The sequence below is a fragment of the Corythoichthys intestinalis genome, chromosome 2 (genome assembly GCF_030265065.1).
Source record: "Corythoichthys intestinalis isolate RoL2023-P3 chromosome 2, ASM3026506v1, whole genome shotgun sequence".
Classification (NCBI taxonomy): domain Eukaryota; kingdom Metazoa; phylum Chordata; class Actinopteri; order Syngnathiformes; family Syngnathidae; genus Corythoichthys; species Corythoichthys intestinalis.
In genome coordinates, this window is record NC_080396.1 from 16,792,063 (window position 1) to 16,810,935 (window position 18,873).

The 18,873-nt window shown below is 38.8% G+C and overlaps 1 protein-coding gene across 4 annotated transcripts in view; it reads left to right on the forward strand.

Annotated features, from left to right (window-relative positions):
* hspg2 (heparan sulfate proteoglycan 2) overlaps positions 1–18,873 on the forward strand; it is a 272,063-nt gene that overhangs the window by 235,263 nt on the left and 17,927 nt on the right. For 3 of the 4 annotated variants that reach the window (XM_057828660.1, XM_057828670.1, XM_057828686.1), the window contains 10 exons: positions 1,755–1,864; positions 1,935–2,043; positions 2,121–2,219; positions 3,344–3,565; positions 8,783–9,027; positions 9,123–9,294; positions 12,337–12,459; positions 12,668–12,724; positions 14,764–14,839; positions 14,922–15,000. In XM_057828660.1, the coding sequence (XP_057684643.1) occupies positions 1,755–1,864; positions 1,935–2,043; positions 2,121–2,219; positions 3,344–3,565; positions 8,783–9,027; positions 9,123–9,294; positions 12,337–12,459; positions 12,668–12,724; positions 14,764–14,839; positions 14,922–15,000 (1,292 nt within the window). The remainder of the gene's footprint in view (positions 1–1,754; positions 1,865–1,934; positions 2,044–2,120; positions 2,220–3,343; positions 3,566–8,782; positions 9,028–9,122; positions 9,295–12,336; positions 12,460–12,667; positions 12,725–14,763; positions 14,840–14,921; positions 15,001–18,873) is intronic. The other variant, XM_057828678.1, reaches the window with a different exon arrangement.

The window sequence follows — 18,873 nt, forward strand, 5'->3', positions numbered from 1 at the left end:
AGCTAAGATTTGTTGATAGTTCAGACTATTTATGTTACATTCCACCCTGCAGATCTCTCGCACCCCCATATACTGGATGTAACCCTAGACCAGACATGTCCAAAGTCCGGCCCGGGGGCCAAATGCGGCCTGTGGTCAAATTTCATCCGGCCCCCAGCCTCTGTCATAAAATCAATAACGTCTGGCACACACACAGACTTAATAAATTGGTCAGCAGTAGTGCTACCAGCATATGAAGTAGCTTACACACTCAATACTGCTCCTCATTTACCCCGTGTGACCCTTTACTCCCAATTTTCTAAACGGCGACAATCAACAAAAAATAGGAACTTGACTGCGACGGCCGACACTTCAAGGATAGGTGGAAATTGGACTATTTTTTCACTAAAATATGCAACAACTGTGTCTGCCTCATTTGCAAAGAGACAGTCGCTGTTTTTAAAGAGTTGAATGTGAGGCGATATTACCAAAGAAGACACGCTGACATGTCGGGCCTACGACAAGATTACAGGGAAGATACGTAGCGAGAAATTGAAGCAACTTGAAGCTCGTTTAATTTCACAGCAGCATTATTTTGCAAGAGCCCGAGAGTCGAAAGAGAACGCCACAAAGGCTAGTTGGGAGACAGTTGAAATTATTAATTAAGAAAAATAATAAAGCAAATGTGACACACAGAATGGCTTGCTAAAATTTGCTTAAATATATTGTTCTATGTAAAGGACGTTAGCCAAGGTCGGCCCCCCCCAATTTTTACCACACCAAATCTGGCCCCCTTTGTAAAAAGTTTGGACACCCCTGCCTTAGACCATGATTTTGGTAATGATGTAACCACCAAATTTCACTGTTTTCTGAATGAATCTCGGATCCATGCGGGCTCCAGTAGGTCTCCTGCAATATTTGTGGCGACTGTGGTGTAATTCAATGGAAGATTCATCTGAAAAATCCATCTTTTGCCATTTTTCCAGCATCTATCCTTTTGACAGGCTGTGGGCCTTGCAAATGCCACACTGTTTTTAATTGTCTGCACCATGAGAGATAAATAGTCTGAAATATCAACAAATCTTAGCTGTCTCTTACATTCCTAACCATAAAAAGGGACACATTCTGCAGCAGGATGTTGCTCCATCGCATATTTCAATCTCTACCTCAAAGTTCCCCAAGGCAAAGAAGATTAAGATCGTCCAGGACTGGCCAGCCCAGTCACCAGACATGAACATCATTGAGCATGTCTGGGGTAGGATGAAAGAGGAAGCATGGAAGGCGAAACACAAGAATGTTGATGAACTCTGGGAGGCATGCAAGACTGCTTTCTTTGATGTTCCTGGTGACTTCATCAATAAATTGTATGAATCCTTGCCGAAGCCCACGGAAGTCATGCAAAATATTAAATTTGGATCTCACAGCACCATTACTTAATTCGCTTATGTTATGTAACATGTTTTTGTATTTAAAGTACATTTTTTGTTCAATTTTCACACTACTTTCTGTAGGCAACAAAACTTTTGTCTTGCCAAAAGTTTACCTTTATGTCTTCATCAAATAATAAATCTTTTTTCAGTGAACTAAATATATTTTTTTACATTCAACATCATTTGGGAGGGTCTTAGCTTTCATATGAGCCATTTCTGAAACCAATTGAATAATTAAAAGTCAGGTTATTAGCAATTTTTTCTACAAAATGGATAAGCGACAAGACTTTTGTCAGGGACTGTAGACGACATGTTTTTCACCTAGTGTAACTTGGACATGTACAGGTTGTATTCGCCAGCTGGTCATTCAAGGCGAGGAGGTCATCTTCAAGGATATGGATCGTACCTCCACGGGTGTTACGAACTGTCCTACCTGCAAAGATCGACCGTGTCAGGTCAGCTTCTGATTTGGAATTTTTTCACTGCTATTTAGAGACATTTCACATTTTTCATTTTCCTCTTCAGAACGGAGGGAGGTGTGAGGACTCGGATACCAGCTTGTATACGTGCAGCTGTCCCAGGGGATTCACTGGCAGCAACTGCCAGCACCACTCATCTCTTCACTGCCACTCAGGTGCATGTTAACAACCTACCAAACAGTACAATTAAGTATGCGACATCTGTGACCTTTTGTGACTTGTCTTGTTGCAGATGCCTGCGGACCAGATGCTACTTGTATTAATCGGCAAAATGGCCTGGGCTATGATTGTCGCTGCCACCTGGGAAAATTTGGAAACAAATGCATGGATGGTAAGGGGAAAAAAGTCATCTTTCTGTAAATCCTTGCAATTTTTGTTTTAAATTGTTCCTCGTTGTCAGGATGTTTTTGGGGAACAATGGTCTTCATGCATAATGCAGACGAATTAGAGCGGGAATTTTGCTTATGTTTTGAAATAGACCTGTAGGCATAGGCGGAGTTTGACTTTTGGGGCGGGGGGGGGGGGGCACATGTTGATGACCCCAAACGCAGTGTCAGCAATAAAATTAACGTACAAGAATATTTATAATAATAAGTTGACAATGAGCGTTTTTGTTTCCCATCATTCTTGAGGGGAATTCTAAATCAGGCTGCTTAGGCAATACTTTTCGCCAAGATCGTCATCCATTGAATTTGGTGCGCCCGCCAGTGTCGTGCCAATGTAGTTACCCCAGTCAAAAATTGTAATAAATGTAATAAATAAATGCATGTGAAAGCTATTTTTCTTTGATTAATTTTTTTTTTTTTTTTTTTGATTGAAGCAACTTTTTGATTGAAGTAATGTCGATTTGTGTTTGGGCCACACTTTGGCAAGGACATTTTTCTCTTTATTATTTAATCAAAAAATAAGTTGCTTCAAAAAAATATAGATTTTAAAAAAGAAAAATCACTTCAGTCAAAAAAAGAAAAATTTAAATCATAGAAAACGTTTTTGAATGTGAAAAAATATTTGAGATTGAAAAATTTTTACATTTAATTTTTCATTGAAAGTTTTCTTTAATTGAAGATATATTATATATATTATGATTAGGACATTTGTGTCTGAATCATTCAATCACCCAAAAAGTTGCTTCAATCCCAAAAAATATTTTCAATCAAAGAAAAATATAATTTTTAAAAATATTTTTTTTATCTAATACTTTATACTTTAAATTATATGCAAAGCAAATGACTGTCTAAGGTGCTCGAAAAATAATTTTGACCCATTATAAAAATGTTTTTTTGTTCATTACATTCATTTTTGTTGCAGTTTTATTGCTTTACAACTTTTATAAATATTTAGGAAAGTCAATTACATGCAATGACACTTTTGGCCACTGGGGGGGCTGCCCCCCCCTCCTAAAATCCGCTTATGCCTATAGAGTGATGTTGTTCCTCTCTCACTTACCTTTCCAAGGGGAATTGATTACCACTCCTCTATTCGGCGGGGATGAGTCATACATCTCCTATCCTCCGCTGACCAATGTCCATGATGACCTGCGAGTTGAAATGGAGTTCAAACCCATTGAGAGAGATGGTCTGATGTTCTTCTGCGGAGGGAAGAAAATGAAAGTGGAGGACTTTGTGGCTATCTCCATGGCTGATGGACATGTGGAGTTCAAGTATGAACTGGGCACAGGTAAAGTGGATGGCACTTTTGAAACTTTGAATAATATTGATTTTTGTGGTACAGATGTGCAAGTTCTTGACTTCAACGCTCAATATAACCAATATGATTTGGAACCAGTAAGGTTTAAAAAGCCTTTCCATTCCTCATAGCGCAATTAAAACAAACATCTACAGAATATTTTCTTTGAAAATGTAATGATGCAAAGTTTTGGTTGTTATCATTATGTTTCTTGATTTGCTTCAGGTTTCAGTAGTGAAAAATAGAATTGCATCACATTGTTTCTACATGGCTTAAAGCAATGGACAACACCTAGTATAAATTACCTTAAGCTCCACAAAGTATTTAAGTATGCAAATCGCTTATTTCTTGGACCTCTGATAATAGAGGAAATAATGCTTAAACGCTAAAAAATGACACCGCTTACCAGCTTAGCCATCCTGTGACAAATGTGATGTCAGGCACACCGCATCCTTACAGTGCATCAACACAAATATACTTAAAACAGGTAAAAAGTAGCTCAGAAAATAGGAACACACTCTTTAGGGCTGTTCCTGAGCAATTTGGTACCCAAGGCAACATATTTGCAAAAAATAACACCTTCAGGTAGCTCGCTGGTCTGCGGAGGTGGTGAGTGAGATTAGAGACTGTGGTGAAATTACCACATCACAGGAAACAGTGAAACGGGCAGAAGGCGCGTTAGAAAAATGATTTCATTAGTATTTTAAGACCTATTACTATATGCATTGTTGTTCTTTTATTTTATTGTCTTGTATAATTTTTTTGAATACTGCTATCATCAGATATTATTTGAGCATTTTTCTTGACATCCTCTTGGCCCTAGCATTTGCCTAGCTTGCCTTATCGACCACACAGGTCTGCTATATACTATAAAGAGGCATTGAACTACTTGAGCCAATTGGTTCGAGAAAGGGTTCATTTGTCGAAGCTGAATGTGCGCACAGTACCACCTACTGGCTAAGTATATAATCACAGTCAGTTGTATTCACCACTTGAGTAATTTGTTAATTTTGTTGTATGTGTGTTTGTCTGTTGGTAATGAAATAATTTACAAAATATTGTCTGACCAAATCCCCTATATCAGTGGTCTCCAAACCATTCCACATAGGGCTGCAGTGGGTGAGGGATTTCATTCCAACAAAACAAGACAACACCTATGCTCCAATCTGGTGTCTTACAAGTGTAATCAGTTGATTGCCGTCAGGTGCTGCTTGTTTTAGCCGAAACTTCATTGGTTAAACTGTCGGTACTCGATTGGTTGGAACAAAAACCAGGACCCACAGCGGCCCTTCCGGTTTGGAGACCCCTGCTCTTCAGTCCCTGACAAAAGTCTTGTCGCTAATCCATTTTTTAGAAACAATTGCTAACAACCTGACTTTTAACTATTCAGTTGGTTTCAGAAATGGCTCATTTCAAAGCTAAGACCCTCCCAAATGATGTTGAACGTACAAAAATATATTTGTTTCACTTAAAAAAGATTGATCATTTAATTAAAACAATAAGGTCAAATTTTGGCAAGACAAATGTTTTGTCGCCTACAAAAAGTAGTGTGAAAAATGAACCAAAAATGTACTCAAATACAAAAATATGTTACATAACATAAGCAGATTAAGCAGTGGTGCTGCGAGATCCAAATTAAATATTTTATATCACTTCCATGGGCTTCGGCAAGGATTCATACAATTTATTGATGAGGTCATTGGGAACATCAAAGAAAGCAGTCTTACATGCCTCTCAAAGTTTAACAACATTCTTGGGTTTCGTCTTCCATACTTCCTCTTTCATCTTACACCAGACATGCTCAATGATGTTCATGTCTGGTGACTGGGCTGGCCAGACCTGGAAGATCTTGATTGAAGTATGTGATGGTGATACTATGATTTTGCCACCACCGAACTTCACTGTTTTTTGTCAAAATGTGGATTTTCCAGATGAATCTTCCATTGAATTACACCAAAGTCGCCGCAAATATTGCAGGAGACCTACAGGAGCCTGCATGGATCCGAGATTCACTCAGAAAACAGTGAAGTTTGATGGTGGCAAAATCATGGTCTGGGGTTACATCCAGTATGGGGGTGTGCGAGAGATCTGTAGGGTGGAAGGCAACATAAATAGTCTGAAATAACAACAAATCTTAGCTGCCGCTGACATTCCTACCCATAAAAAGGGACAAATTCTGCAGCAGGATGGTGCTCCATCGCATACTTCAATCAAGATCCTCCAGGACTGGCCAGCCTAGTCACCAGACATGAACATCATTGAGCATGTCTGGGGTAGGATGAAAGAGGAAGCATGGAAGACGAAACCCAAGAATGTTGATGAACTCTGGGAGGCATGCAAGACTGCTTCCTTTGATGTTCCTGATGACTTCATGAATAAATTGTATGAATCCTTGCCGAATCGCATGGATGCAGTCCTTCGAGCCCATGGAAGTCATACAAAATATTAAATTTGGATCTCACAGCACTGCTACTTAATTCGCTTATGTTATGTAACATTTATATTTGAAGTACATTTTTGGTTCAATTTTCACACTACTTTCTGTAGGCGACAAAACTTTTGTCATGCCAAAATTTGACTTTTCATTAAATGATAAATCTTTTTTCAGTGAAAAAAAAAATATATTGTTGTACATTCAACATCATTTGGGAGGGTCTTAGCTTTCATATGAGCCATTTCTGAAACCAATTGAATAATTAAAAGTCAGGTTGTTAGCAATTGTTTCTACAAAATGAATAAGCCACAAGACTTTAAAGTCAGGGACTAGTATAGTTAGCTGTCAAACCGCACGCCAAAATCTAAAGCACTTCCTGAAGCAATCACGTGGTACAGCTGAACAGCGAGGCTTCGGTCATCATCATTTTCAGCACCTCCCCGAAATGAAGCGAGCCTCGGCACACACTTCAAGGAAACGCCCCTTCATTACTTGACACACACTTCCAAGGCTCGGCGCACCTCCTTACATCACTACTTCATATTTTCTGTACCTGTTCAATTTGTCGCTATCTGTCTCCAAACTCAATGGGGAACTTATGGTAGACAAAGAACTGATGAGTGGGTGGAACAATCTGAAACTTACATTTGCTTAGTTAAAATTGTACCGACGTTTTAAAATGTCTTACAAACGCTATTTCGCATACTTGCTTGAATATTAATAATACACACAGCCACAACAAAATGTTCCCACAACAAATAGATGATGGAATGTCAGGGACAGGGACAAAGTCATAACTTTGTACGCACTGTAGCAAACTCAATAATCTGCTTGTGCACGAGCCTGCTGTGTGATCTCATCAACCGTACAATGGAGCTGCTTGACTGGAAGCTGAGCTCACTGGCCTACACAAACTTGACAGTCAGCCTAATCAGTACTGGTGCACGATAATTATTGGTCCGATAATAGGAATTATGACGTCATCCCAATAAATCCAGTAACATAATTAATAGGACCGATAATACATTATGTTTACTATAACATATGGATGTGCAATATATGTGTACTTCGGTGGTGAAGGGTCATATGTACAGAACTTCATAAGTTGTTGTGTTATAGAAGGCAGCCTAGCTTAAGGCTAGTAGCTCAAGCTAGTGTGCTATGCTATACATACATATAATAGTTGTGTAATGTTAGTCCTGTCAGCATGCTTGGTAGGATTTTATACTATGCAGAGAATAAACCTCATACTTTATTGAATATGGGTTCACTCACTGCCATTTATATTGATTATTATAAGGCTAGCCATTAATCCTTTTTGTTCTACCATATTTTTGTTATGAGGAATGAGTGATAAACCTTACTATATAATGTTTACAGTGTTATAAGTTAATAAGTTATTGAGAGGCCTTTTGGTTATTGATAGGCTTGCTGTCCTAACCTGTCTCCCAGGTTAAGAAAGTTGTTTCATGGACCAAGACCACAACAGTCTCCTGTAGCACCAAATATTTTTATCCGATGACAAAGCACAATACCTGTTGGGTTTATGTTTTAGTTCAGTGCTCATTGTTCAGGAAACACATCTTCAATTATATTGACTAATTGACTGTGATTGACTCAGAATATATTTATTTGAAAAAAATAAATATTGGCACTTTATTTAAAGTCAAGCCTGTTCTTGTTTTTGTTTTGTTCATTATAATAATGTTCATGTCATTATGAAAATTCTGGTGGGATCAAAGACAAATCTATGTTGAATCCACCATTATTATTTTTTTAAACCTCCCGGTGTTCAAAAACTCGGGTGAATATACATTAAAAAAAAAAAAAATTATTATCGGTTATCGATATCGGTATCGGGTTTGAGGAGCAGGAAGTTATCGATATCGGTATTGGTTTCAAAAAATGGATATCGTGCACCCCTACTAATCAGTGAACTCACACTAATCGACAACATTGCTTAAGTGCCATGGCAATTAATAACTTTTGGGAAGATAATTCGTGTGAAAGAGAAAAAAAAAAAAAAGAAAAGCTCATGTAATCTGATGTATCCAACTCCATCATGTTTGATTGTGCATCCTTGGCTGTAGGGGGACAGGTATTGATAAGCATATGCTTCTCCCGTCTGCCCTTGTCTTTCTTCGGTTCTTTCTTTCTTCGGGCTAATCATATCACATTTTGTAATTGTCAGTGATACCGATGATTATGACAATAAACATTTCATTCATTCATTCATTGGCTTCTATTTACGTTTTTCTCCACTATTGCACATTGGAAAAATAATATTCCGTATTTGTTCAATATTTAGAAAGCGGCATGGAAAATGAATGAATGAATGAATGTTCAATATTCAAAACAAAATTCTTCCCGTTGGATAGATATTTTCTGTACCTTTAAATTAATTGGGAGCCTAAAAGTTGGTTGTCATTAACTCTTTGACTGCTCTTGATGGTGATTAACCAGGTCTGCTTTGAAATAAACTGTTTTTAAATTGACCATAGAGTGTCTTTGGTATTAAAACAAAGCAAACGGAGGAGCAACCTTCCTCCTGCTGTAGTTGCTTAATATTATTTAATAGATACACTCATTGGTTATCATTGAGCAAGCACTTCCAGTCGAAATGGATTGGGAATCTTCCACTTAACGGCACTGAAACATGACCATTCAGTAAGACCCATTCGAATTAAAATGGATTAAATGTCAAATGGATTGAACATGTATCAGCATCAGTAGTAGTGAACGCGGTAAATTTATGAGTCCCTCTTGATTTTCAGGCCAGGCAATCCTTCGTAGTCGAGAACCAGTCTCTCTGGGCCAATGGCACAGAGTCGTGGCCGAACGGAACATGCGGGATGGGCACCTCAGAGTTGACCATGGCACAGTAGAAAAGAGGACTTCTCCTGGAAAAGCCCAGGGCCTCAATATCCACACCGCGATGTTCCTGGGAGGTGTCCCCAACATGGAGATCCTGCCAAAGCCTGCAAATGTCAGCAAGATGTTCGAGGGCTGTGTTGGAGAGGTGAGATATCTTAATGCCAAATCAAAGAAAGTAGCGACTACATCATGTGATTTTATGGATTTTGCGTTTTAAAATGTTCTTTAATCCATACTTAGGTCTTGATCAACAACAAGAAGGTGGATCTGTCCTACAGTTTTACAGCGAGTAAAGCAATCCGCAAGTGTGTGGACACAAGCCCTTGTGACCGACGGCCCTGCTTGAATGGAGGTCACTGCATGCCCAATGCTGAGTATGAGTACCAGTGCCTCTGTAAGGATGGGTTTGAAGGTTTGTACAAATTTAAAAAAGCAATCTCTGACCCGTCTTCAAAAGGACAGATATCAGATCGTTACAGATAGATAACAGGTAATGCTGTGTAGAAATTACCTTGATGTGAAAGACTGTTGCTCAAAGTAATCAATTATGCAAATGTTGAAACTAATGCTGTCATTTTAAATTCCCTTTGAAGCCGGTTAACGCACAATTAATTTTGGCCCTTCCCACCCTCAGTAGTTTGGACCTCCAGGCAACTTGTGGCACCCCCTTAGCTGCCAAAGACACACTATTTTCTTCATGCTGGCCCAGAAAGTCGGGTTAAAATCCTGGTTATCAGGCAAATTTTATTTATTTATTTATTTTTATTTTTATTATTATTTTTTTTTTAACCTGTCCTGTTCAGCTGTTTGACACAGACAATGGAAGTCTAAGTGCCTGGATAGTCTGAACAGTTTTAATGTTTCACATTGAGAGTCTGACCCACTCCTATTGTGATCATTCAAAATACCTCGTTTATTATGACAAAGCAGCGAACAGGAAGGGGTTATGGCGGACAGAAGACAATAAACACAAGAGAAGAGAGAAAACAAACACAAATTACAAGAAGAAATACATTGAACGTCTAGACTAGCTACTAATATGTTGGTGCTATCTTCAGCTAGATGTATATCCGGTTAACACCATGTGGGGGCCTGTTGACAAGTGAAAGAGGGGAACGGGGGTGAGGGTGTCTATAAGCTAAGTGATTGAAAGGGGTAGAGTGTACACAAATCAGCTCTGCGATCTATAACCCAGTAATCGTGTGAATCCTTTGTGAGTGTAAGCCCATTGGCGACCGATCCTACCCTGCCCCATCGCCCATCCCGGCACCGGAACCCCCCACCCGAGCGTGCCCTATGACGACAGCCACGCAGACAAGCAGAGATGCCACACAGGCGCCAGCCCGGGGCCCCAGCCCCCACCCAGCCAGGAGGGCAGGCGGGGCGGTGCAGCAAAGGATATACCATCAGCAACCCCACGGGATCCAGGGTGGTCCCCTGGGCCACCCGCGCACCCATCAACCGGCCCTCAGGGATGGCAAGAGGGGACGCATCACCAACCCCACATACATCCCCACCCCCGTCGGCCCACCCGGCCCACGACCCACAGCCGTAGCCCCCCAACCGGCGCGGCACGCCACGGGACACCCAGCGGCCCACCAAGCCCAGGACTGGGCAGGGTCCCCCGCCAGAGCAGGCAACACCCCAGCCGATACACCGGCGCCCAGCCAGCGACCTGCGACAGGTTCCCAGCTGGCAGCCATTACCCAGCACCGTGATGGGATTGTGAGGGCGGGGGGGGAGGGGGGTAGTGCTATGTATGCATTAAAATAGGAGAGCTTGGCTTGGGGCAGTGGGACCGCAGCATGGTGTTTCCACCCAGCCGCCCGTCCCACCGCCCTCTGCTGGAGCTCTCCTGTGGAATATGATGTGTGCGGTGCGTTGAAAAAGGTGCAGGGACGGCGGGGCCATCAGGCAAAATTTAATTTTGGGTTTTAATGGGCAAAATGGTACACGTTGAGGTGGATTGACGAAGCTGAACCCGCTTGGCGCGACCCATTATGGTCATTTTTAAGTACTGTATGTTTAAATGTAAATACATCTCCCAACCAGGTAGATACGATATTTGATTACTCAGTCTATTGGTTTTTGGGCTACCACAGGTTAAGAGAATTTTGTTGTCATGGGATAAATTTGATCCTGCATGACTCTTGATAGTATCGGAAGATATTTTTGCATTTTTTCTTGTTAACTTCCGTTGACTGAGATTGACATCCAATCCATTTGAAGTGGGAGGTTTACAAGCGAATGAACATTTATTCACTGCCCCCCTCTCAGTTCAAGTAGATTGAACGTCTACTAGTCATAAAACTTATAGTTTTAATTTTTCATGTGTCACAAGACTGCACGTCTATCATCATACAATGGCACTGAAAGAGTTCCTAAATAAACATTAATAAACATTTTGTGTTTTAATTTTTGTAGTATCGAAAATGGTATTGCGTATTTTTTTGAGTATAGATATCAAGTTGAAAATATTATAGTATCACAACAAAAGTAGTTATAGGTGTGACCATCCCTGTGGCTTATCGACCAGAGCGGCTTATACCGTATTGACCCGAATATAAGACGGTGTTTTTTGCATTGAAATAACACTGAAAAAGAGGGGGTCGTCTTATATTCGCGATCTAGACATTATACCCATTCCCGACACTAGATGGCGCCAGATATCATTGAAGCGATGTTCTGTCATGACAGTTGTCAGCTCTTTTTAGTTTAACCAGTTTGCATTATTTTATTGCAATGTTTTTCCTTGTTCAGATTTATTTCAAGACTACAGTCGCAGTTAGACTTCACTTTGATGGTTAGTGCAGTTATTGCAATTTTGTTGTTTTATCACAATAGATTGGTTTATTCAGATTTCAAAAACCAGAAGACATTCATTTACGAATATGATTGCACTTTAGTTTACATATTTAAATGTTCAGATATTAAGATTCTAATATGGCAAAATAACATCTTTTTTTTCTCAAATATATTGTTATAATTATTTGTTTAGGATGTACTGTAATATTTTTCTGTATAAAAATTAATTTGGTGTTCAAAAAGTCTTTTTTCAAACTTGAGTCTTGAAAAAGATGGGGTCGTCTTATAATCAGGGCCGTCTTATATTCGGGCCAATACGGTATATGAACAAATAGTTTTCTTTGGTAGGTGCGGTTTATAGTCCGGTGCGGTTATTCTATGAACAAATGCCATTTTCGTGTCAAATATAGTGGGTGGCGGCTAATAGTCAGGTGCGCATTACAGTCCGAAAATTACGGTAATCGCTTGACAGCACTGGTTTAAATACATTTGACTATTCCGAAAAATGAAATTCTGTGATTTTTCAGTTTGGAATAAATAAGATTGTTTCTGCTGGGATGCACATAATAAAGTTGTTGTCTCTCTCTTCAATGTAATTTGTAGAAGTACTTTCTCATATGTAAAACTTGCCAATCCTGTTCGTTTGCAGGTGAGCGCTGCGAGATCATGAAAGACGTGTGCCAGACTGACTATGAGTGCCAAAATGGTGGCAGCTGTGTCAGCGGTCACTGTGTGTGCCATTCTGGATTCACAGGCCTCAACTGTGAAGAAAGTGAGTTTTGAAATCATTGCATTTTTGCTTGATCTGTCACAAACAAATGTGTATATTTTCATTGTGAATTCAGCAAAAAAAAGCATATAATGATGTTGAAGCACCAGCGGCTCTCATTGGTATTACAGCAATTACTGGAAGATATCCCTATCAGTGATCAGTGTCTCATCCTCGTATCCTCTCATGGCTATATATCCTATACTCACAGGCCAGGTCTCCAGCGTCCCTCAGGCCACATGGAATTCAGAAGCTAGCGAGGCTAATGGTACAGTATATGAATATTGAGTCTGACTGATCTGACCGTGACTAACAGGGACGCAACTGAGGTCAAAGGGCCCCATAACCTCCTGACACATACCAAACATATGCCTGCATTCCAACCCTGACTTACTTTGGAAAGCTGGGAAGGGGAAATCGGCATAAAAGCTAAAAGGACCTGCGTTTTTTTCCCAATTTGAACAACTGGAATCCTCCTAATTCTTCCTTTCATCATGTCCTTTATAAGATAACCGCTCTCATCATTGTCCTGCCTGTTGACGACAACTAAAGATGGAATATTGTTCGTCCCTCTGAAACTGTCCAAGTCACATTGAATGTCTTTCGTGTATGCATTTCTATTAACAAATTATAGCACTGATTGTTGTCTGTATGACTCTGCGGTGGTTGTTTGGTGCTTGCATGGAGTCACATTAATTGGTGTTTGCAGATTGTAAGCGTAAAGAATGTTATATAATAACAGAGCTTTTTCCTTACTTGCAAGTTGACTTTGAAAATGTAAGGACGATCCCATACCTGTCAAGTTTTACGGTTTTGGCCTAATTTGTACAAGTGAGCACTGATTTTTAAATGTGTACGCCGTACGTTCAAAATCTGTACGTTTTTCATGCATTACGTTTTTTTTTTAGGGCGGTCAAAATTATCGCATTAACGGGCGGTAATTAATTTTTTAATTATTCGCGTTAAAATATTTGACGCATTTAATGCACATGCCCCGCTCAAACAGATTAAAATGACAGCACAGTGTAATGTCCACTTTGTTACTTGTGTTTTTCGGTGTTTTGTTGCCCTCTGCTGGCGCTTGGGTGCGACTGATTTTATGGGTTTCAGCACCATGAGAATTGTGTAATTATTGACATCAACATTGGCGAGCTACTAGTTTATTTTTTGATTGAAAATTTTACAGATTTTATTAAAACGAAAACATTGAGAGGGATTTTAATATAAATTTTGTATAACTTGTACTAACATTTATCTTTAAGAACTACAAGTTTTTCTATCCATGGATCGCTTTAACCGAATGTTACTAATGTTAATGCCATCTTGTTAATTTATTGTTATAATAAACAAATACAATATTTATGTACCGTATGTTGAATGTATATATCCGTCTTGTCTTATCTTTCCATTCCAACAATAATTTACAGAAAAATATGGCATATTTTATAGATGGTTTCAATTGCGATTAACTACGATTAAATAATTTTTAAGCAGTAATTATCTCGATTAAAAAAATTTATCGTTTGACAGCCCTAGTTTTTTCTTTTCCATTCGGATTTTTTCACCGTTTCAGCAATGAGACAGTGGGCGTTACTATGCGTTACTACGTTGGTTGAATGAAGCGAGAAAAGTCAGAGACACGGAGAGAGAAGAGTGTTTGTTGTGACGCTGTAGCAAACGCGATGCAAAGGCTTGGTGGCTCAAATATTTCCTGACTGTAGCCGACAGCCTACAATCTGCCATGAAGTGCAGCCATCAAGACATGATAGAAATTGCCAAAAGTGCTACATACAATTATAACAAAAGTCACTGTTAAATTTTAGTAATCATGACGTAGCTGAAGATATTGTTTTTTGATTGCACCAGGTTATATGTTACAATATTACCATTAAATTCATATTATTTAAAAAATTGAGTTTTATTTTTGTTTCATATTGCACGCTATATACAACGTTGTAAGATTAGTCACCAATTTGTAAGGGCATACGTCACCAAGATTGCCAACGGCCTCGGGTTGACAGGTATGAGGATCCCAACCATGTTATTTCTAACTAAGAGGTTTAGTACTATTTAGATGGGGTCTAGTGACAAAATCGTCTTGGAAATGAATAAATTCATAAATTTTTTCTGGTTGTAAATCTACAAATATTCTCTATCACAACATCAATGTCCATCTCCTTCTAAACCAACCTGTCTCTCTAGGTCTCCAAGTACTTACCACTGGAGGGCGCCATTACAGCAGATGAGAAGCTTGCCTGCTATTTAAATGCTTTAATGGGTTGTGCGTTTTGTTCCTTGTGCATATAGACTCTCCTTATCAGTATGCAGCTCATTTCCAAAATGATGGATACATTGCACTTCCTAAATCCATCATGCAAAGGAGGTAATTTATTTTCTTTCATGCATGTGCTGTCAGATTTCTTTTTAGTATAACATGCTAATTTTTACATATTTTTATGCTTTAGCGGACATAACTCGCTGGAAACTATCGAATTGGAGATCAACACTCTCGCTTCTGAGGGTCTGATCCTATGGCAGGGAGTCGTAAGTCCTGATCTTACTTTTCACCTCTTCATTCGAATCTTGTCCATTATTTATGAGCAGAGGTGGGTAGTAGCGCATTACATGTGCTACGTTACATTTACTTGAGTAACTTTTGGAGAAAAATGTACTTCTAAGAGTAGTTTTACTAATTTTTACGTTATTCTACATATTAGATTTATTATTGTTTTCCAGCGATGCCAAGACTAGCTGTTCCACTTTCACCAATGAGACGTCGCAAAAATAATCACATGACTCCGTTAAACCAATCTGACGCAAGCTTGCCGTTCTATGATCACGCCAGCCTGGTCAATCACGTGGCATATTTAAAGCACCGTAAAAAATAAAGTATTTGACATAGAGTGCGGCCCTTAACATGATTTTAACCTCTCTCCAAGTCTTTATTTGGCACCGATTGACCACGGAAAACCGAAGATATGATCCTTTTAATTTAATAATTTTAACTACAAAAGAACTTTTCACTTTTCAACCTAGGCACTGTTTTCTCCACTAGAGGACACTCGTGCTCTTTGGATGAATAATGCTTCATTTTTTTTCCTCAATTTTTTGGGTGTATTTATTTGACTTAATGTGGTTATGTAATGGGTTATTGTATTGTAGTGCTGCAATGATTAATCGATTAACTCGAGTATTCAATTGGAAAAAAAAAGATTCGAATTAAATTTTGCTGCTTCGAATATTCGTCTAATTAAAGTGGTGTTGTAATGGCTTGTTTTGAAAGTGTTTGCATTTAGTTTTATTGATTTGGGTGGATACACTGCCCTCTCGTCTGCCTCATTTCACATGGCTGAATTCAGCTGCTCCCTGTTAAGGCCAACATAAGCTAAGTTTTTGTTTGAACTTTTTTTTTTATTGCATTCGTAATTTAGTTTATAGGTATGATAAGCCATTTTTGTGGGAAATGTGTCTCAACCATTTGTTAAGAGCAATGAAAAAAAAAAAGTTAGCATTGCATTTAAGCTAGCGGACTTTTGCTTTTTATACTGTTCGAGGCTCAGCTCAGGTATTTTAATTTTTCATGTTCCTTATCCGATTACTCGATTATTTGAACTAACTAGTTCATCGATTAATCGACTCCTAAAATAATCGATAGCTGAAGCCCTAGTGTAAAGTTATTATAACAACAGTTCATATACCGTAATTTTCACACTGTAGTTTGCACTGACTATCAGCCGCCACCCACCAAATTTGACACGAGATCGACATTTGTTCATCGATATGCCGCACTGGAATATAACCCATGCAGCTGTCCTCACTGTATTATGGGATATTTAAACCAAAAGATATTAACCGGTAACACTTTCTTTGAGAGCGGCATCATATGACTGTCATAAGACCAAATGAACCACCATGAAGCTTTGAACCAATTGGCTGCAAAGCTTCATTGCTTCAAGAAGCTTCATTTGGCCATTACTTCTCCCTTGAGGGAGGCAATTAACCTCTGCTGCCACCTGCTGTCAACACTGTTGTTGTCCAACATGCCTCCTAGCATGCATTGCAGCAAACCAGATGTAAATAGCAATCACAATTCATGTTCTGTGCTAATCATTTCTTCAGTTACTGCTCTAGTTGATTCATTAATTGCTAGTTATGGTATTTGGTAACACTTTATTGGAAAGTGGTGCCATAAGACTGTCATTACACAATCATAATTATGACATGAGACTGTCATGAGCATTAATGAATGCTTATAACAGACAACATTCACTTTTGAATGGACGTAAAAGATCCGAGCTGGACATAAAGGGAGTAAGTGACATAATTTTCAGGATCACACTTAATGACATCTGTCATAAGCATTCAATAATGCCCATGATAGTGTCATGTCATAATTATGACGGTGTTATGATGCCACTTTCAAATTTGTTACCTATCAACCCAAATAAATAAAAAAATAAGCCACACTGGACTATAAGCTGCAGGATTCAAAATGAGGGAAAAAGGCAGCAGCTTTTAGTCCAAAAATTAAGGTTTGTGCAGAGAGAAAACAAAATTACCATTGTTTAAACAAGAAAATTACCGTATTTTCGGACTATAAGTCGCAGTTTTTTTTCATAGTTTGGCTGGGAGTGCGACTTATGTGTGAAATTATTAACACATTATGATATTATTTCACATGTTACTTTGGTGTTTTGGAGTGACACTGATGGTTTGGTAAACTTGTTAGCATGTTCTTTATACTATAGTTATTTGAATGACTCTTAATGGCTATGGCCACATTCGCGTTCTGCCTTTGGCAATGTGTGTTCAATTGTATTATTGACTTTTTTATATTGTAATGCATTCTTTTAGTTTGTGGCGCTTTCAAAGTTTGCTTTATTGTCAATTCTACCACACGTGCACGACCAAGTGGGAGCGCACTCACACTTGTTTACGCTGATAAGAGCACTCACACGCTAGAAGAAGACGGCCAGCTATGCAGCGTCTGAGCGAGTGGGCGAGAGAGAGCGAGAGAGAGAAACACGGCTACGAACCTACGTTCATTGTTTATGCTTGTAAAATATCTCTACAGAGGCAATTCCTGTGTGTGTCCTCTTTTCTGTTGTTGTCGTGTGTTTTCCACCCGCGATCAGACACTTAGAGCCAGTTGTGTGGTTGTTTGAAAGATGTGCTAATGCTAGCGAATGCATGCTAACCGTTTGTGTCATTGCTGTAATAGCAGCTAATTATCATTTATTTACATTGATGCAAACCTGTTTGGAATCGAGGACGAAATTGATTAGTATTATTTCTATTTTTAGTTTCACTCTTCAACTGATGGTGTCAGAACGACGGCCAAAATAAAGTCAGCAAATTATACGGACGTCCAGCAGCGTCATTTGAGAGTTTAGCTCGCTGTATAGCCAGGACCGAGCCGTAGCGTCCTGGTGAGGACAGTATATTCGGCATTATCATATTGTACACTTATTCAGCATGTTGTTCTCTATTGTATTTTCATGTTAGATTTAGGGCTGTCAAAATTATCGCGTTAACGGGCGGTAATTCATCACGTTAAAATATATGACACAATTAACGCACATGCCCCGCTCAAACAGACTAAAATGACAGTACAGTGTAATGTCCGCTTTTTACTTGTTTTTTGGTGTTTGGCTCCCTCTGCTGGCGCTTCGGTCCAACTGATTTTATGGATTAGTACCATGAGTGAGCATGGTGTAATTATTGACATCAACAATGGCGAGCTACTAGTTTATTTTTTGATTGAAAATTATACACATTTTAACAAAACGAAAACATTAAGAGGGGTTTTAATATAAAATTTCTATAACTTGTACTAACATTTATCTTTTAAGAACTACAAGTCTTTCTATCCATGGATCGCCTTAAGAGAATGTTAATAATGTTAATGCCATCTTGTTGATTTATTGTTATAATAAACAAATACAGTACTTATGTACCGTATGTTGAATATATACATCCGTTTTGTGTCTTATCTTTCCATTCCAAGAATAATTTACAGAAAAATATGGCAAATTTCATAGATGGTTTGAATTGTGATTAATTGTGATTAATTAATTTTTAAGATGTAATTAACTCGATTAAAAATTTTAATTGTTTGACAGCCCTAATTAAATTGCCTTTCAGGATGACATATCTGTTCTATGTGTTGAATTTTATCAAGTAAATTTCCCCCAAAAATGCGACTTATACTCCGTTGTAGGGCTGCAGCTATCGATTATTTTAGTAGTCGATTAATCGATGAACTAGTTAGTTCGAATAATCGAGTAATCGGATAAAGAACATGAAAAATTACAATACCTGAGCTGAGCCTAAAACGGTATTAAAAAAATGTGGATCTATGTACAACAAAAGAACAGTTGGCTAAGAAACGTGGCAAACGTCCGCTAGCTTAAATGC